The sequence below is a fragment of the Aedes albopictus genome, chromosome 1, assembly GCF_035046485.1.
Source record: "Aedes albopictus strain Foshan chromosome 1, AalbF5, whole genome shotgun sequence".
Taxonomy (NCBI): Eukaryota; Metazoa; Arthropoda; class Insecta; order Diptera; family Culicidae; genus Aedes; species Aedes albopictus.
The window spans coordinates 157730831-157752356 of record NC_085136.1 but is presented as its reverse complement, the minus strand read 5'-3'; the positions used below and the strand labels follow the sequence as shown (position 1 = coordinate 157752356).

At 43.4% G+C, this 21526-nt stretch overlaps 1 protein-coding gene across 3 annotated transcripts; it reads left to right on the top strand.

Moving 5' to 3' along the window:
• The first annotated feature begins 13777 nt into the window (after positions 1–13777).
• LOC134285224 (uncharacterized) lies at positions 13778–18247 on the top strand. 3 transcript variants are annotated; one of them, XM_062845627.1, is made up of 3 exons: positions 13778–14283; positions 14346–14423; positions 14487–18247. In XM_062845627.1, the coding sequence occupies exon 3, from the start codon at positions 15967–15969 to the stop codon at positions 18244–18246; it is 2280 nt and encodes a 759-aa protein (XP_062701611.1). In that variant the 5' UTR covers positions 13778–14283; positions 14346–14423; positions 14487–15966; the 3' UTR covers position 18247. The 3 variants fall into 3 exon arrangements, with proteins under 3 accessions (XP_062701611.1, XP_062701609.1, XP_062701610.1); XM_062845625.1 differs by having other exon boundaries at positions 14346–18247; XM_062845626.1 differs by having other exon boundaries at positions 13778–14423.
• The last annotated feature ends 3279 nt before the right edge of the window (positions 18248–21526 follow it).

Sequence of the window (21526 nt, the reverse complement as noted above, 5' to 3'; positions counted from 1 at the left end):
CGGATCGGATGCCCCTCCAACCATTTACAAGTATAGTTGCGCCAAGCTGCTTTTTCGTTGATAGGGCCACTGCTAACTGCTGCGCGTAGTCTTGAGTCATTTTTACGTTACGCAGCTGCTCGATGTTGAGCCGCGCGGCGTTCGACTTAGTGATCCGAATCTATATTCGCACTGCGGTATGTGCGGACATTGGTTATATCCGAGAAGAATTTATTTCGCATGATCTTGCTGAATAGCCGTGCGCTTATCACAATAAGGGTCGATTTCTTCACCTCGGCTTAACCAGTAAGCCAGGCTTACCCATATAGTTAAACCTGGTTTAACGCTTAAGCCAGAGTGAAGAATTTAGCCCTAAGCCCTTTGGAATGGGAGGTAGAAACTTGTAAAACTCAGAGCTGAGAGAAATTGTCGGAAAAATTACTAATTAAATCAATGGTTAATTGAATAATCTTGAAAATTTGGATCTTGTAATCTTGAAAAGATGGTTGTGGTTTAAAAACACTCCATAACTCACAAAATATTCCAGCAAAATCAACATTTCAACCATCTTTGTGCAATCCACGAGCGGATCCTGACTAGAGCGGAAGACACTTATTAAATTTTAACGCTCCTGATATCCTTCGCTATGATTGTCAGCTACTGTCTCGTCCTTTTCACTTTTTGCGCTTCCCGTCTTGCCAAATACTACGAATCAGATGTCATCACGTGCATAAGGGATAGACTGAACCAACGACCGACCGACCACCACACTGACTGACAACATTGTCACGGTTTTCCTCTTTTTACAACGGAAAGACAACCCAATGCTGAAGGATCTATTGGTTTTTTCCACGCTTTTTTTCTGCAAAGCTACGAACCGGAGGGGAAAATTTGAAAGTAAGTTAATATTTTATTATTACTTTAATGCCATCAGACTACTTTGGACGGGATGGAGAACAGGACAGAAACAGAACCACAACGAAAGAAAGGAAGACGGCATAAGCCTGCAGCAATAACAATCATGAGATAAACATCACTATGGAGTGATTCTACGGCGTGCTTGGAGTGGAGAACATTTCGAGAACCGCTGCTGGCAGGAATGGGATGGAATGGGTGCACGGTGTCTAGAGAAACATGAACTTTTGCTTTTTGTGGCCTTGGTGTGAAGTTGTCATATGGTGTCCACGTCGGGATACGTGTAATGTGTCCTCCAGGAACGTCTATATTAGTTTTTTTTCTTAACGTTGACAGAAATAGTTGAATCAGCAGTACTCGCAGAGCAGTCGAAATTCAGGGTATGAGTTCAGTCCATTTCTTGTCTTTGAAAACTTACTATTTCGGGCGTCACTTTAGAAGTTACTACACAACAGAATAGGTAACACGAAACAATATGTTTTGTTGAAAGCCAATTCACATACATATTTTAGTTTGTATGTGTCTATTAGTCACTATCTTTTTTACAACATTTGTTTAAAATCTGTAAACTATGACTTACATACTTTTCTTCTGTAAATTTTGTTAGCAAAACCTCTGGCCATCCAATAGTCAGTTGGCTGGGTTTCAACTGTTTAATTGTACAACCGACATCTTACAAGCAAACAACTGGTCACAATTACCCCACCCGAAAGCATAGTTGTACAACATCCTGCACGAGTTTCTGCCGGTTTTTTTTTGCCATAGAGCTTATCGAATTACTTCCACAATCACGATAACAGCCAGTTATACAACGTGTCGTCACTACCGGTGGTATCTGCCCACATGCTCTGTGACAAAACGGTCTTTGACTTTGGCTTCATGGGTCGACCATCTCTGTGATTGATATACGCATTCAGTCAGTTATCTATCTATAACATACGTTCTGCACTTCATTGACGATGAACGAGAACGTCAACATCGGTGGCTTCAACTGTATAGGGTAAAAGGGTATAATGCGCCCCACCGGGGCAAAACGCCCCCCTTCATTTTCTAGCGATTGAAGCGCTTTTTGCATGCGTGATCGATTGGAAATCTCAAATATTGAAGAATAATTGCCATTCAGCTGGTCCGTTAGCGGATTGGTACAGAAAAGCAATGAAAATATCAAAAAGTCTGAAATCGAGGCTTCTGGCGTAATATTTTACCTCTTGTAAGCTGACTTCATTATAAACAGAGCTAGTTCTGTTCACTTGTGTTACTTTGCAACTTTTATGCAGTTAAACACTTGTTGAAAGACCCTCCTAGGATAAGCATGTGGTGGAATTATCACCTAGGACAGTTTTATCACGGGGTTGGACGTTTTTCTATTGATGGGGCGTATTGCCCCGTTTGTTTTGAAAAGGCAAATTTTGGAACGTTTTCGAAAAACGTTTCAAAGCTTCCATAGCCACCTCTTCAAAGGCAAAGTTCGCATGCAACACTTCAATAACTTCAGTAACAACGATTTGCAGTGAACAATAGATGGAATAAGGCGCCAGTTTCAAATATATTGCCATTTCTGCTTAGGGGGGGCATATTATACCTGTTTACCCTATGCGCTTTCTTTCATTCCATTTCAACGCTGGTGACAAAAACCAGACAGGTAGCTAGACAGAATTAAAGACACTATATGCAAAGACACGAAATGTTCCAATTGGAATTCCAAATTTTCTGTCAATGTCATTCCAATCGAGCAGGAGACCTGTCAAACGTGCTTTAAAGCATTGCTCGTCGGCATCATCGTCATGATTGGATGATCATCATCGACAACAACAATCATCACACTTCGTATCTTTGCTTATAGTATCTTTAGACAGAATGTTTGTTGGAGAAGGACTGTGCAGTGGGTTCTTCGTAGATTGGTCCATGATCTTTTCGTAATACAAATATTGGAAAAAAAACGGATCAATAATTGTGTAATCGTACGGGCCAGCTTACAGTTGTCATAATGAATAAAATAGACCCTATTGAGTGGTTGTTAGCCTTTTCGCAACATCTTCTATTCCTACCTCATCGTGAAATAGGGAAAGGTACAAGCCACCTTAGAGAACCAACCATGGTTGTTGGTTGGCCGGACTGCGAGCCAGCCGTAAATAGAAACATTTGCATCGGTAAAGATTCCAGTACACTGGGCCCAATATTTGTCCGAAAAGAAACCATTGCTCATTTTGATTGACTCGATCAAATTTTCATTAGTATCAAACAGATGTTGTTCCTTGCGTTCTTTCCTTGTTTGACCCTATGTACTTGAGGCCTAAGAAAGCAATATGAACAGAAATCAATCAATGGTACCAGCTCCTAATAAAGGATGACAAAAAGGCGATTGGTCTATCTTACGTGGAACTAAATATATCATAACTTTATCAGGAGCACCCGCATTCTCCCTGACCTACTGAAGAAGCGCGGGTATCCACTTCCAAAGTGTGAAAGCAAATGGAGACCACCGGCTTACTGGTGGACTCAAGAGATTGCGGACCTGCACCGCGCCTGCCTACGGGCTAGACAGCGGATGCAGCGAGCACGATCTGAGGGAAAGCGAAACGAACGACGGGTAGTGTTCGCCGCTGCAAAAGCCACACTGAAGACCGAGATAAGGCAAACAAAAGAGATCCTCAAGTCTCTGTCAGAGTGCCAATGCAAATCCGTGATAGCCAATGAGGTTTGATGGCTCCTATAGAGCAATCTCCAGACATGTTGAAGGGGATCATCGAGGGGTTATTTCCGCGCCATGATCCTAGTCTATGGCCTGCTTTCGTAGGACAGCCGGGAGCTGGGGCTGGTGATGTGGAGAGGATCACCCGTAAGATGAAGAACTTGCGGGGATAGCAAAGTCTCTATGGAATGTCATATTCGACGAGGTGTTGAGGTTAGAGTTCCCGGCGGGAGTGGAGATTGACGAAATTACGCTTGAAGACGTAATCTACTGGGTTGGATCCGAGCCCGTGGTTCGAAAGTGGTCCTCGGCAAGGTCGAGGCAGGTGAAGTCCCCATGTCAGCACGTCCTTACATACATACATTTATTTGTTCAACATCATTAAGACAAGACATAATCAACAGTAGTACGCCACAATACTTTGTGGCTGCTGCTCTCTATCCTCGGTCGCGCCCAATGCTCGCCAGGTCACGCTCCACCTGTTCCACCCATCGTGCTCTCTGCGCTCCACGCCTTCTTGTGCCAACCGGATCAGTTGCAAATACCAGCTTAGCAGGGTTGTTGTCCGGCATTCTTGCAACATGCCCTGCCCACCGTATCCTTCCGGCTTTGGCCACCTTCTGGATGCTGGGTTCGCCGTAAAGTGTAGCGAGCTCGTGGTTCATCCTTCTCCGCCACACACCGTTCTCCTGCATAACGCCGAAGATCGTCCTTAGCACGCGTCGCTCGAAAGCTCCGAGTGCTTGCAAGTCCCCCTCGAGCATGGTCCATGTCTCGTGTCCGTAGAGGACCACCGGTCTTATTAGCGTTTTGTACGAACCATTTACATGTTGTTCAATGTGTAAATGTGATTTGATGTAAATATTTGTTATTTAACAAGGCATTCTATTGATTTATCCAGCCCATGTCACAAAAGAAGGTTGTATTATGTGAAATGATATCATGCTTATTGGTTTTGCTAGTTTTCCTCTATTTCCTTCAGGATCTGTTTCTTGGGATGCCGAAATGTGGAATTCATTCAAAACCGGGAGGGTTCTAGTTTTATAATGGTTTACTATTAACTTTTTTTACGGTTGTTTTGAGCAATCAGTAGAGCCGTCCAAGGCGTTTTGGTAGTGCTTCCTGTTTCAATGTCGTTTTCTGCAGAACAGAATAAGTTGACACAAAATAAAAAATACGCTGACTTTGTGGATAGATAGACGATGGTTTTGTCTAAAAAATGTTTACTCTATGGACGCTTCTATTGTTTTTAATCAGCTGCTAAAAGCATTCCCGTTATTTAGTGGCCACCCGTTAGTTGTGGTAATTTCAACTTTTCAGGCTTTCATAAAAATAAAGCATTCATTTATACCTTTGCCGAGAGACGAACCAGCCAAGGGCTGAAAGCCTGTTAAATAAAGACAAATCAATCAATACCTTTGCCGGTTAGACTAAGCCCTGAGTGTTCTCTGCTGCGCGTAGGAGTTGTCTCCTTCCGATTCGGTCATGACTGTGCTGCGTCTCCAGTGACGCACTCTGCGTAGAGGCCGCAGATCGTCCTCCACTTGATAGATGTATCTTTTTCGCTGCGTACCACATTATCTTGTACCATTCTTATCCTCGTGTCAACGTATCCCGCTATCTGCACTCCGCCATAGATGGTACACGGTATCCGTTCGGAAACTCCAAGGGCACGTTGGCCCACTGCACGCAATGTCCATGCTTCGTGCCCATAGAGGACTACCGGTCTAACCATCGTTTTATAGATGGTTAGTTTCGTGCGACGGCAAACTTTGTTCGATCGTAGAGTTCTGCGGAGTGCCAAGTAAGCTCGATTTCCTGCTATACAATTCATCTCTGAACTTCTTTTCGAAGAGCCCTTTGCCATCATGTGCTTTGTCTTCCGCACATTAATGACTAATCCGGCTCTCCTGGTTTCAACCTCTGGTTGGATGTATGTATGTTTCCGCCATTGTCTTAAACATGCGAGCTACAACATAGTTGATCTCGATCGATTGTATTATACGCCAATTGAAAATCGACGAACAGATGATATGTGAGTAAGTTCGTACATCTAGACCGTAGTAGCGCGTTCATCCATGAATGCAGCCTGATATTGCTCCACGAAATCTCTTGCAATCGGTGATAGACGGCGGCATAAAACATGAGAGAGTATCTTGTAGGAAGTGAACAATAATGTGATCGTGCGGTACCCAGCCAACACAAAGTCTTATATGATGTTGAATAGGATGCTAAAGTGGAGGCCATATGCGTACATGCTCCCATTTAACCGCGTGTAAAGTGTGCGTATATCGCCTCCACTTTTGCATCCTATTCAACATCATATACGATCGTGTGTTGACTGGGTAGGTCCCGTAATCCAACTTGTTACCCTTTTTGTAGCTGGAACCCAAGATACTTTCCATCCACACCTCCGGTTATACCTTTACTTCCCAAATCTTGGTAATAATCCAATGCATTATAGTGCTCTCAATCGTATAGTGTATCTCCACCTTATTTTTGGAGTTCGCTTGGTGGTTGATCTGCTCTAGTGGCTTTTTTGTTTTCAACCGGCCGACCTCCACCTCCTTCTCTTGGAAGTCAAAGGCTGGAAGTTTTTTTGTTCTCCTAAATTAGTAACCACGCCACTTTCGGTGATTGCAACGTCACCATTGAGGTGCACAACGTAATGCTGCCGCCACCTCTCGACAACCTCACACTCGCTCGTGAGAAGATTCCCGAGATTGTCTCGGCACATATCGGCTTGTGGTACAAAGCCTTTGAACGAGCGGTTCAGATTCTCGTAGAACATCTGTGAGTCCTTAGTGCGGTACAGCTTTTCCAATCGATCTCGTTCTTCCTGCTGGCGCTTCTTTCTCCGGAAGACTGAGTTCTGCCTGTTCCGCGCCTGTCTATAACGTGCTTCATTCGCCCTCTTACGGTATTGCAACATTCTCGTCCACGCTGCATTCTTCTCGTTTTTCAATTGTTCAAACTCGTCTTCGTACCAGTCGTTTCTGTGATTCGGAGTCGCAAAGCATAGTGCTGCAGCCGAGTTACTACCATAAATTACGTCACGCAAAAATCGACCATTTTCAACCCACCCCCCCCCCCCCTCCCCCCTATGTCACACTTTTTGTATGGGACCTCTGAAGTTTTTGAATGGGTCGTCACACTTTGCTGAACCCCCCCTCCCCCCTCAAAGCGTGACGTAATTTATGGACGTTCCCCTATGGCGGATCGGATGCCCCTCCAACCATTTACAAGTATAGTTACGCCAAGCTGCTCTTTCGTTGGTAGGGCCACTGCTAACTGCTGCGCGTAGTCTTGAGTCATTTCTACGTTACGCAGCTGCTCGATGTTGAGCCGCGCCGTTCTACTTCGACGTGGGGTAATAACTGTCGAAAGTTTTGAACGCATGCATACAGCGATTAGGTAGTGATCCGAATCTATATTCGCACTGCGGTATGTGCGGACATTGGTTATATCCGAGAAGAATTTATTCAGCATGATCTTGCTGAATAGCCGTGCGCTTATCACAATAAGGGTCGATTTCTTCACCTCGGCTTAACCAGTAAGCCAGGCTTACCCATATAGTTAAACCCGGTTTAACGCTTAAGGACAGACTTGTTAGAATCCCAAAATGGCCGCCACAATGGCCGACTTTGACACCTACTCACGATTTTGAACGCACAAATCTCTTCGTAAACAAAACCAGCGCACCTGATCTTCTTATTTTAAGCTTATTACAAGTGAGCAAGAACAGAATAATAAAATGTACTGTTGTTTGAAGCTTGCATCTTGAGATTTGTGCATCTGAAGTTCTGATGAACTGTTCAAGCGGGATTTCAAGACGTTTGTCCATAAGCCAGAGTGAAGAATTTAGCTCTAAGCCCTTTGGAATGGGAGGTAGAAACTTGTAAAATCCAGAGCTGGGAGAAATTGTCGGAAAAATTACTAATTAAATCAATGGTTAATTGAATAATCTTGAAAATTTGGATCTTGCAATCTTGAAAAGATGGTTGTGGTTTAAAAACACTCTATAACTCACAAAATATTCCAGCAAAATCAACATTTCAACCATCTTTATGCAATCCACGAGCGGATCCTGACTAGAGCGGAAGACACTTATTAAATTTTAACGCTTCTGATATCCTTCGCTATGATTGTCAGCTACTGTCTCGTCCTTTTCACTTTTTGCGCTTCCCGTCTTGCCAAATACTTCGAATCAGATGTCATCACGTGCATAAGGGATAGACCGAACGAACGACCGACCGACCACCACACTGACTGACGACATTGTCACGGTTTTCCTCTTTTTACAACGGAGAGACAACCCAATGCTGAAGGATCTGTTGGTTTTTTTTCACGCTTTTTTTCTGCAAAGCTACGAACCGGAGGGGAAAATTTGAAAGTAAGTTAATATTTTATTATTACTTTAATGCCATCAGACTACTTAGGACAGGATGGAGAACAGGACAGAAACAGAACCACAACGAAAGATAGGAAGGCGGCATAAGCCTGCAGCAATAACAATCATGAGATAAACATCACTATGGAGTGATTCTACCACAGAGAACAGACGTCCAAGTCCAGTTCCGAAACTGTGTAAGGAATTTAACGGCCATTTGAAATCGGCAACACAAGTGGCAATAGCGTGGCGCTGCAATCGGTTAATTTCCCATACTAATTTATTTCACCACTTGAAATGTTTCAATTCACCACTGACTGTGGCAATATGGTGTTTGGTGGCGTTAGTGTTGTCATCGTGTATTGGTTTGCAACCTTACTCAAGTAAAGTTTCAAATCCTTACACAACCTTCCGAATGAAATTTGTTCTAGCCTGGATGTCTGTTCTCTGTGATTCTACGGCGTGCTTGGAGTGGAGAACATTTCGGGAACCGCTGCTGGCAGGAATGGGATGGAATGGGTGCACGGTGTCTAGAGAAACATGAACTTTTGCTTTTTGTGGCCTTGGTGTGAAGTTGTCATATGGTGTCCACGTTGAGATACGTGTAATGTGTCCTCCAGGAACGTCTATATTAGTTTTTTTTTTGAAAGTTGACATCAGCAGAACTCACAGAGCAACCAAAATTCAGAGTATGTGTCTAGTTCATTTCCTGTCTTGGAAAACTTACTATATCGGGCGTCACTTTAGAAGCTACTGCACAACAGAAATCGTAACACGAAAGCAAATGTTTTGCTGAATTCCAAATCACATACATATTTCAGTTTGTATGTGCCTACTAGTCACTAGCATTTTTACAAAATTTGCCAAAAATCTGTAAACTATGACTTACACTTACATACTTCTTTTCTGCAAATTGAGTTAAGCCCCACGCCATCCAGTTAGTTGACTGATTTACAACTGTTTAATTGTACAACCGACATCTTACAAGCAAACAACTGTTCACAATTAACCCTCCCAAAGCATAGTCGTACAACATCCTGCACGAGTATCCGCCGGTTTTTTTGCCATAGAGCTTATCGAATTACTTCCACAATCACGATAACAGCCAGTTATACAACGTGTCGTCACTACCGGTGGTATCTGCCCACATGCTCTGTGACAAAACGGTCTTTGACTTTGGCTTCACGGGTCGACCATCTCTGTGATTGATATACGCATTCAGTCAGCTATCTATCTATAACATACGTTATGCACTTCATTGACGATGAACGAGAACGTCAACATCGGTGGCTTCAACTGTATATGTGCTTTCTTTCATTCCATTCCAACGCTGGTGACAAAAACCAGACAGGTAGCTAGACAGAATGTTTGTTGGAGAAGGACTGTGCAGTGGGTTCTTCGTAGATCGGTCCATGATCTTTTCGTAATACAAATATTGGAAAAACGGATCATTAATTGTGTAATCGTACGGGCCAGCTTATAGTTGTCATAATGAATAAAATAGACCCTATTGAGTGGTTGTTAGCCTTTTCGCAACATCTCCTATTCCTACCTCATCGTGAAATAGGGAAAGCTACAAGCGACATTAGAGAACCAACCTTGGTTGTTGGTGGGCGGACAGCGAGCCAGCCGTAAACAAAAACATTTGCATCGGTAAAGATTCCAGTACACTGGGCCAAATATGTGTACAAAAAGAAATCAATGCTCAAACATCTTGATTGACTCGATCAAATTTTCATTAGTATCAAACAGATGTTGTTCCTTGAGTTCTTTCCTTGTTTGACCCTATGTACTTTTTTTTATCTAGTTCGTTTATTTATGGCTCAATCGCGTGCAACGCTTTACGGAGCCGAGATTCATTTTTTGTATTCAATTACATACAACGTTATTGCTTTCTTATGTCATGGTTAGTACTGGAAAGAGGCCAGGGTACTCGTGGCTGCTCGAGGTTAGCGGGTCACATATTTTTTTAAGGTAAGGCATGGTCAGAATAAGGTTTCAGGGTTTGCAGTAGCACATCCGGGAGGTATAATGGCTTTTGGCGTCGCCTCTGGTGTTGGCATGGGCTTGTCACGGATTCTCATCTACCGGATGGCCAGGAACATAACACAAAAGGACAAAACACAGAGAAAAAAACCCAGATTAATCCACCTAGTGGCGATAGTGCCTTTCTCGTCGAACATGTACTCATGATCTTTCCTTGGTTGGGATACGACTGGGATGATTTTGCTTCAGAATGTTGGCTTCAGCCTTTTGGGGGAATCGAAAACACTAGTTTATGATTTTTTCCGACGTTTCGATCTGTATGGGGCCTTTTCAAGGGTTCAATCGGTCAGGTCGGTTTCCTAGTTAAGATGGCCTTGCCTAACTTTAAAATGTCATACGGAAGTTTTGGTATTTATTGAGTCCGTTCGGTTTGAAACCCTCGTGATGTGGACAATCTCCTACCTATCGGGCGGTTTACAATTCGGTCCCGGTTTTTGGAATCTTCTACTATTGTTTGTTTAGCTAGTTTCTGTGCTAGGGCCATCATTCCGAAGCATGATCTTTCCGTCGACGTAATGCGAACTGTTACTGAATCCTGAGAATACCTTATTTAGAAAAGCAATAATTTAAATAAAACTGGGAAATTTATTAATTGAACATATTCCGACGTTACGTTAAACGTATAGACTGGGCTGAAAAATATCAGAATTTTCAGTTGACTGCTTGAGCACCTTCACTTTCACTGAAGACCGATCAACATCAAGACGATAATTACACGCTAGGATATAACGTCTTTCACAATCACAGATGACTTTACGGCAGGCCTGCCCAACCTTTCATGGCCGCGGGCCACAAGGGATACTCCATACCAGTCGACGGGCCTGACATTAAATTTCGACATCAAATTTCGAAAGCACGAATGCAACGGTGAAATTTTGTACATCCGATTACCCGTTCTCACGGCAAATCACAACACTGACATCATTTGGGTCATAAAAATGTGAGTAAGAATTCTTGATTTTTTGCAAAAATCACGCTGAATACTTTTTTCTGAATTTTGCCGAACTGCAGGTTGCAGCAAACAATTTGCTGAAATTCAGCAAACTTTCCTGATTCGTGCAGTAAACTCTGCTGTTCAGCAGCAACGTTTTTCTGAAATTCAGTAAATTTTGCTGAAATTCTGCTTCAAATTTGGCTGTATCTTTCATGATTAAAATTTTTAAATTTATGTATTTAAATTTTTTAATCTTTGAAAAGTTTTAACAAAACACTCTACCTATTTCGAGTTTATTTTTAATATTAAATTTTATTTAAATATGAAATATCTTCAAATATTTCAATCCTTGGGCCAAGTTTCATTCATCGATTCCGCGGGCCGTATGTTGGACAGCCCTGCTTTACGGTCTTCGACATAATTTTTTCTTCACACTTTAGGCTATATTTTATTATCATAGGTAACAAAATTCATGTAAAATTTGACAAAAAATGCAAGCAAGCGAAATTGCCCATACTAAATCCCATAAAAAAAATTCTCAGTAGTTTTAGACGGAAAAGAGGATTGAAAAAACTTTCTCCGGGGTTAATGCGATAATTTTCTCATATAACGTTGACCTATCCTACTGTATATTTTTACACCTCAGTGATTTGATGAGATTGCTTTAGTACAGACAAACAGACATATCATTTGTACCATATTGCTATTATATTCATCGTTACGAAAAAATAATCGCCAAATGCTAATCAGGTTGCGTTTCACTGCGGCTTGATGTTGGTAGTGAGTAGACGTCAAACGAGCAACAACGATTAATATTTGTTTCAACCGTTGAAAACAAGGACGATAGAGAGTGAGTAGAGTAAGACGTCAGTATGTATGTGGCCTTAGTTCAGTCAAGATTTTGTTTTCTTACACATGTCGCTTGCATTGACTTTGTTCATTTTTGAAGTTCCTGCGAAGCACCCTAGGAAGCACCCAATGCTGGTTTTGCATCACTATCGGTAGCCTCTATTGTGGTCTGAGCCTATTTTCTTGCTAATCGTTCCTCATGGTTAAAAAAAAGACCGCGGTTCGATGTGTCGCATGCATAGGTTTGGTTCTTTTTGGCATTTAGCCACTTCCGGCTGGACACCCTAGATCGGCCTGGAACACTATCGGTAGCCTTTATAAAGATCTTCGTTGTGATCTGAGCCTATTTTCTGACTAATCGTTCATCACGTTATTTAAAAAGCCGCTGTTTAATGTGCCGCAGGCATAGGTTCTGATATCTACTACATTTGAACACATCCAGCGGAACACCTGAAACCGGTTCCGGAACTCTATCGGTTGATCCAAATATGATCTGAAACTATTCTATTTTATTAACCGTTTATCAGGTTGCCTGAAGAGCTTGCGATTTGATGCGTCGCATGTAAGGGGTTGGTTAACTTTTATACTTGGCAGTAACACTACCGGTTCCGATATGGTCTGAGAATATTTCCCTGCCCACTGTTCATCAGGCTATCGAAAAAGCCGCTGTTTGTTGTATCGCATGCATGGGTTTGGTTCACTTTCATATTCAGCCACTTCCGGCGGAACACCCAGAACCGGTTCCGGAATACTTCCGGTTCATATATGGTCTGAGAATGTTTTCCTGCCTACTGTTTATCAGGTTATCGAAAAATCCGCTGTTTGATGTGTCGCATGTATGGCTTTGGTTCACATTCATATTTGGCCACATCCAGCGGATCACCCGGAACCGGTTCCGGAACACTACCGGTTCAGATATGGTCCGAGAATATTTTCCTGCCTACTGTTCATCAGGCTATCGAAAAAGCCGCTGTTTGATGTGTCGCATGAAGGGTTTGGTTCACTTTCATATTTGGCCACTTCCGGCGGGTCACCCGGAACCGGTTCCGGAGCACTACCGGTTCAGGTATGGCCCGAGACTATTTTCCTGTTTACCGTTCATCATGTTTTCGAAAGTGCCGTGGTTTGATATGTCGCATGAATGGGTTTGTAGCGTTTTCATATCTGGCCATTTCCTGGGGTACCGATCCGGAACACCTAAATGGCCATAACTCCGGAACGGCTGGACCGATTCGAACCATTTTCAATAGGAAACAATGGGACCAGATTCCGCGTCGAATGAACCGTTGATCATTAAAATCGGTTGAGGTTTACTGCCAAAAAGTGATGTGAGTTTTTTTTGTACACACACATACACACACACATACATACATACACACACACAGACATCACCTCAATTCGTCGAGCTGAGTTGATTGGTATATGTGACTCGACCCTCCGGGCCTTCTATCAAAAAGTCATTTTTGGAGTGAACATATAGCCTTTCCAGTACACTTAGTGTACGAGAAAGGCAAAAACTGAAGCGAAAAAGAAACACAGGGAGATTAAACCTTTATACAACACATGCGAAGGAAATCATAAATGGACCGCATATAGATAAAATCACGGGTTCCCAACACATCTCTTACTGGAACAAAGGGTTGTCTACCTCGGGCCTCAAGGGTATCCAATAGTAGCGCTCTGGAGGCGTCATTATCCGGTCATTGCCAAACTTCGTGGTCGATGTCATCATAACCGGAACCGCACTTAGTACAAGATTGTCGAGCGCAAGATTTATTCTATGCAAATGTACGCCTAGCGAGTAATTGTTGGACATGAGTCTTCACATCACGCGTATGAAGTCTCGACCTACATCCAAACCGTAATGCCACGCTCGCAAAGAAACATTAGGAATAATAGAATGTAACCACCGTCCCAGTTGGCCATCTCGCCAATCATGTTGCCAACTTTGAAGAGAACTTTTGTAAGATCTACAAATAGTCGCCAAATTTATTGAAATGAATCTTTAAAGCAAACAAAAAAAAAAAACAAAATGAGAAACAAAATTCCTTCCGTGTATCTAGCAACATAATCCACATTGAAGCTTTGAAGCTTTTCTTCAATATACACTAGTGCTGCCACCTAGAAGTGAAACAGCTCGAATTTAATCATTTCGGCAAGATTAGATTTTCAAATTATACAGTGCATAAATGGTTGCATATCAAAGGGCAAATTGACCAAACCGTAGTTAATTTTCTTACTGCGCAATTTTCCACTCCAGTGGAAAATTCCGACCTTTTTCCGATTTCCAATCAAAAGAAGGCTTATAAAAAATTGTACAGCTTGCAGAGGAAATTGCGTCTTAGTTATTAGGTATCAACCAATTTGGATCGCGAGCGCCGTTTCATTTCAAGTGGAGTGCTCGAATCGATAAGTCGATTAAGTTGTCGGAGTAGAATTATTCAGTCGAGACCGTTTAAAATTCAAACTGAAATCGAAGTAATTTCCGGGAAAGTATTTAAATCATTGAATGTATTCAAAAAGTGGATTTAATTTTACAGGTTTTTTGTGAGTTTTTTTGAAATTTTTGAAAATAAGTTGTATCTCAACCACGTGTGAATAGAAGTGGATTAGTTCAGGTAAGCCTAAGCTTTTTTGAAACCTTGAGTGAAAAAGTTAAGTGATTCTCCAACGTTGAATAGGCTTAGCCCATCCAACGAGGGCGGCTTGTCCGGATTTGGGCCACATTTCCGAGGACGAGTTGGACATCCTGCTGGTCTTTCCGACTAGTGCCAGTGCCATTCAAGATCCAAGCCAGAACAGTCCACGTGGGTTGAGCAGATTACTCTCGACTCTGAGGGTAGACGGGCCACCGTCCGTGCGTATTTTGGCGAGTTGAGCGGAGACACGATTACACCGTAGGAAGTCGGTGTCAGCTTCGCAACAGGCGTGCAAGACTGCTCGATTCTGAACCCGTTTCGACCAGTGGGACGATTCCGAGCCTCAAACACGTGCTCTTTACTCCACTTCTGACAGGGACGCATCTACCCTGTAAGTATCGTCACCCACAGGTCTATGTAGTGTCCCGTCAACCACGGTCGAAGGTGGAATTGCCCCTTGAGGACGACCCAGCTACGGAGTACAGCTACCCGAATCTAGTTGCTCGCCAAGGTGGACCCGCTGTAAGTAGCCATCGTAGGACAGCGTGGGAGCCTCAACGCTTCGACAAAAGGTCAGAATAAGCTAGTTTGCTGTTCCTAAAAAGAAAGAAGAACACTGTAATTATTCTGCACAAACCACTCAAACGAAGCTAGTCGTGACGTCACAGAGTTAAAGTAGGGTTTTCTTGAACTGAAATCATTAATTGAATAAAGCTTTTAATATTTTCAATTGTGAAGCTTACAACAAACCTGTCGAGCTATTTTTGTGAATTCGATATTGCATGCCATAAAGTTGATTAGTTCGATTTTAGTTCTCACTCCACTAGTCCGTGACGTCTGAGAGATTGATCTTATTATCAAATTGGTTGGTCTGGTTAGCTGAGACACCAATCAACTGCTCGAAAGTATAATTGCCTTCTTAGTTTTGAATTTCCTTTCAGATTTTTTTTTGTTGTTTCTTAAGAAAGTTGGCTTTATAGGTTGGGTCAATTTGTTTCAATTCGGTCCGTTAGTAACTGTTTGGCCTGCTCTGAGATAGCGGTCTCTTGCCGGGATATAAATCCGAGTTAACGGTCCTTCTAAAGAAGGTGGCGCTTAAGCCGTTAGCTTAGCGATACCGGAGGATTGTTACATTTGGCGCCCAACGTGGGGCCCGAAAAACAGTTAGTTCTGAAAGTTTGAATTAGTTGGAATTTGATATTTTTATTGTAAATAATTTTGATGTAAATAGTTGGTTATTAATTGGATTTCAAGTTGCCTATTCTGAACTCAATTAGATTCGTATCTGGTTCTTTGTAAACATAGTCAATCGGTTATTTTTCTTTTCTTGTATTATAATTTAGTCGCGTAATTTCGGTAAAATTAGTTCGTAACTTCAGTTTTTCGTGATTCAGTTCGTTCGGTAAGTGAATTGCGATTTTGAAATAGTGAATAAGTGATTTTTTTGGTTAGTTTAAACTTTATAGTGAATAAGTGTTTTTTTTTTTCAAAAGTGAATTCGATACAATTTGGTTTGTTTGACATGGAGACTTTTAAACTAAATCCAAATCATTTAGATGAGAGTGAGGTGAATTACGAACTCGCTGTGCGAAATTGTACTATACTTGGTTCAGTCGAAAATCGTCGACGGGATCTACGCGTGGTATTTCGTGACCCGGATTCGGAAAGGTATGTTAGAGTGACGGAAGCAATGATGAACGATGATCTGCGTGAAGTGCCGAAGAAGCTGAAGGAGATTGCGGATTTGCTGAACGAAGAACCGCATCCAACATGTTTCTCCCGCCTGGTCCATTACTACCTTCGTATACGTAGGTACACTCCGCGTACCGCCCAGCAACAGGAGGATTTGCGTTGCTTGTTGGAAATGATTTCTAAAATTTCGGCCAAATATTTTGCAACGGGTTTGGACGAATCTGGCGGATATGAGCCGATCGCGGAATCCACCACCCGAGGGAATCCGTCTGGTGGAGATACTACCGTGGTCCAGATGAACCAGACAATGGATCAACCGTCGATGAGGTCCAGTATGGCGTTAAATCAAACAACGACGACGCACGTGCCGCGGAACCCAGGCTCTCCGTGGTTAATGAGTTGGGATGAAACTGAAGGAGCTGAGGGAAGAACGACAGAACAATCTGGACGAGAGATGTCGAAAGTGATACCTGCGTTAGTAGAAGACTTGCTGAATTTCCGTCATGCAGAACAGTCTACAGGCACCGTCCCACGCCAAGTCGAGTTCTTCAATGATTTACAATCGAGTCCGTGGAGTCTTCGCGTTCCATCGTTACGTCCGGGAGAGGTTCCGAGATCTGGTGTGTCTACAGGTACGCAGGAGATGAGTGCAGAAGCTTCGGGTCATCCAAGGAACCGAAATCAGCCAGAGATTCGGATGTCCTCGCCGCCATTCGAGGGGGTGTCGGAAGATCCACGGGTTTCTGGACATCAACCCAGTGAGTCAGCCCGGAATCCAGACACCGCTCGTGTTGGTGGGCCTAATAACGAATACATTCATGTCTCGGAAATCGATAAGTACATCAAGAGGTACATTGATCAGCTAATTGGTCAAGGCGTGCTTCCTTACCAGGGTCGAAACCAGCCCGTGGATAATTTGACCGAGCAGATGGCTAATACCAGCATTCGTCCGGGAATCAACATGAGCCACTCACGGTATCCAAATCGTTCAGAGGTAAATCGGAGCGGTACCCCGGCTCAACGAACGCTGCCTGATCCTTCGCCACCGTTGCAGTTGTCCGGATACCCTTCGGGGACACGTCAGACAATTGGCCCTGAATCGTTTCCAGGGATTGAACGAAACGCAGCCTACGGTGAGCCTCCAATGCACAAGTCCAGGTGTTCCACGCCGCGGAACGAGCAAACTGCGAATGTTGGGTATTCGCCCGGCATGCAACGAAGTTCGTTCCCCTTGCCATCCAGCGGATTCTCCCGACGATTGCCTCATCAACAGTGTAGTATCATTGAGAAGTGGCCAAAGTTCACCGGTGATTCTAATGCTGTTCCGGTAACCGATTTCCTACGGCAGATAAACATACTTAGTAGATCGTACGACATTTCTAAGGATGAATTAAGGATGCATGCCCATTTGCTCTTCAAGGACAGCGCTTACGTCTGGTTTACTACCTACGAGGAAAAATTTACCTCCTGGGAAGTATTGGAGGCCTACTTGAAAATGAGATATGACAACCCGAACCGCGACCGGATTATAAAGGAGGAAATGCGCGCTCGCAACCAGCGACCAACTGAGTTATTCAGTGCCTATCTAACGGACATGGAGATGCTAGCCCAGCGAATGATCAAGAAGATGTCGGAGGCTGAAAAGTTCGAAATCATCGTGGAGAATATGAAGCTAACCTACAAGCGCAGACTCGCTCTCGAGCCTATTCACTCGATTGAGCACTTGGCTCAACTCTGCTTCAAGTTCGACGCCCTCGAGTCCAATTTGTATTCAGGTTCAGTTCAACCTCGTCCCACTGTCCATCAAGTGGAATGTGAAGAGGACGGTATCGGAGAACAGTACACCGACGAAGACTTGGATGAAATCTATGCGTTGAAAGCAAGAATTGGTAACAACATCAGCAAGACAAAATCTCGTTTTGAAAGTACTTCGGGTAGGACTAAACAATCGATCTGTTGGAATTGTCAACGTATCGGGCACATGTGGAAGGACTGCGATAAGCGTAAAACAATCTTTTGCCATATTTGTGGTTTGACAGACACTACAGCCTACAAATGTCCGAACAAACACGAGTTGGGGCAAAAGGAGGAATTGCCAAAAAACGAGTGAACGAGGGCAATTCGGGGAATCCTTGTCCTCGAACCTCAAACCAAGAGATTCCCAAACCCCATTACAGCGTATTCAACAGTATTCATCAAATAAACACAAAATTCCATAGGTGTCCTCACGTAAAAGTACGAATACTTTCCGAAGAGATTGAAGGATTAGCGGACACGGGCGCCAGTTTATCTATTATCAGCTCCGTAGAACTTATCAACAAACTAGGCTTGAAGATCCATCCAATATCTATTAAAATATCTACCGCCGATGGAACAGCCTATCGATGTTTAGGCTACGTGAATGTTCCTTTTTCGTACCAACAAACAACTCACGTGATCCCAACGATCATTGTGCCAGAAGTAAAAAAGATACTGATTCTTGGTGTGGATTTTTTGACTAAATTTGGGTTCCAGTTGGTTTCACCAATGAACGGGTCTCTGGACAACGAAAGTGGTAACCAAAATGTCCCTGAGTTGACGTATGTGGAGGATTATTTTGGAGATCGAACCGAAAGAATTTGCTTTCAACTAAATCCTTGTCCAGACGCTAATCCAGTAGGCAAGACGGAAGAAATTACTGATGAGAGTTTGGAAATGCCGACCATAGAACTACCAAAGAAATCGTTAGAATCAGTTGAAGATTTGGTTACAGAGCATGAGCTATCGAACAGTGATCGGAAAGCACTATACCAAGCGATTAAGAAGTTACCAGAGACAAGAGAAGGACAGTTGGGTCGTACGGCGATGATTGAACACCAAATAGAGCTTCTCGTAGACGCGAAACCTAAAAAGGTTTCCTATTATCGATGGTCACCGAGTGTTGAGAAGGTTATTGATGCGGAAGTCCAGCGGATGAGAGATCTTGGAGTCATCGAGGAATGCCATGGCCCAGTCGACTTTCTCAACCCACTCCTTCCCATTAAAAAGCCAAATGGGAAGTGGAGGATCTGCCTCGACTCAAGGAGACTGAATGAGTGCACCAAGAAAGATGACTTCCCATTTCCTAATATGATGGGAATCATTCAGCGACTACCAAAATCTAAATTCTTTTCCGTCATTGATTTGTCGGAGTCCTACTATCAGGTACCCTTGGAAGACTCAGCTAAAGATAAAACCGCTTTTCGCACCAATAAGGGCTTGTTCCGGTTTGTAGTTATGCCCTTTGGATTAACTAATGCACCGGCGACGATGGCGCGATTGATGTCTCGCGTGTTAGGGCATGATCTCGAGCCCTACGTATATGTTTATCTTGACGATATTATCATTGTCTCGAACAGCCTAGAAGAACACATTCGTCTAATCCAACTGGTTGCCGAAAGACTTTGTAGGGCAGGTCTGACCATTAATTTGCAGAAAAGCAAATTCTGCCAAAAGAAAATCACGTATTTGGGATACGTTCTATCGGAGGAAGGCTTATCGATGGATGTAAGTAAGATACAACCTGTGCTCGATTACCCGGTCCCTCAGACCGTAAAGGATGTACGCCGTCTTCTCGGACTTGCGGGATTTTATCAGAAATTTCTGTCGAATTATTCTGAAATTACCACGCCAATAACGAATCTGCTCAAGAAGGGATCCAAGAAGTTCGCATGGACAATGGAAGCAGATGCCGCTCTACAGAAGTTAAAAACCGCATTAGTGTCAGCTCCGATCTTGGCAAACGCGGATTTCAACTTGCCGTTCATTCTCGAGACTGATAGTTCGGACCTAGCGGTAGGTGCAGTCTTGGTTCAGGTGCAGAACGGAGTACGAAGGCCGATAGCCTATTACTCAAAGAAACTGTCAAGCACCCAACGCCGTTACAGCGCAACAGAACGCGAGTGTCTTGCTGTACTTCTAAGTATTGAAAACTTTAAACACTTTATTGAAGGTTCGCAGTTCATAATCCAAACGGATGCGATGAGCTTGACTTTCCTGAGAACCATGTCGATCGAGAGTAAGTCAGCAAGGATTGCGCGGTGGGCCCTCAAACTCTCCAAGTACGACATGTTACTGCAGTACAAGAAGGGCTCCGAGAACATACCCGCAGATGCGTTATCCCGTGCGGTAAACCAGATTGAGGTCGTCGTTTCAGATCCATACATCACTCAACTAAAACGGATGATAGAAGCCCAGCCAGGAAGATATCCAGATTTCCAAGTTTGTGATGGGAAGGTTTACAAGCACATCCCCAACGCCCTGGTTACGGAAGACCCCTCGTTCCGATGGAAATATGTGGTTCCGGCAGTTGAAAGACGTGGAATCATTCAGGCGATTCATGAAGAAGCCCATCTTGGATTTGTCAAAACGCTCGCGAAAGTTCGCGAGAGGAATTACTGGCCACGGATGGCCGCTGAGGTGAAACGCTTTTGTAGCCAATGTGAAGTTTGTCGAGAGTCCAAAATACCTAACCTGAATGTCAGACCAGCATGCGGGAAACCCAAACTGTGTTCCCGACCCTGGGAATTAATCTCTATGGACTTCTTGGGGCCGTATCCACGGTCGAAGCGAGGAAATATATGGTTACTCGTCGTTAGTGATTTCTTTTCAAAGTTCGTCCTAATTCAGTGCATGAGATCTGCAACCGCTGCTGCTACCTGTGCCTTCGTTGAGAACACAATCTTCAATGTGTTTGGAGCGCCACGAATCTGTATCACAGATAACGCTACTGTATTCAGATCGGAATTGTTTCAAAAGATGCTTTCGACATACTCTGTTACTCATTGGCCGTTATCGGTTTACCACCCTAGCCCAAACCCTGCTGAGCGGGTAAATAGGGTAATCGTGACAGCGATACGTTGTTCACTGAACCAGGATAAAGACCATCGAAATTGGGATCAAAATGTCCACCAAATCGCCAAGGCGATTCGAACGAGTGTTCATGAGAGTACCGGATATACTCCATACTTTCTAAACTTTGGTAGAAACATGGTCAGTAGTGGTAGTGAGTATGAGACCTTGAAAGAAAGCGAGCCGCCGAAAGAGCCCCAGCAAACAGCTGAAGACATGAAGCACTTACATCAACAAGTACAAGAGAATTTGCTTAAAGCTTACCAAAAATACAGCCATCCCTACAATCTTCGTGCCAATTATCGTCACCAATTCCAAAAGGGAGAAGTGGTGTATAAAAGAATGGTTCATCTTTCCGATAAGTCCCGTAACTTCGTGGGGAAATTCGCCAACAAGTACGAGAAGGTCCGAATAACGGAAGTTTTGGGTACGAACACTTACGCTTTGGAACGACTTGATGGGCAGAAGATAGCTGGAAGTTATCATGGCTCATTCCTAAAGCGTGCCTAAAACCACAAGCT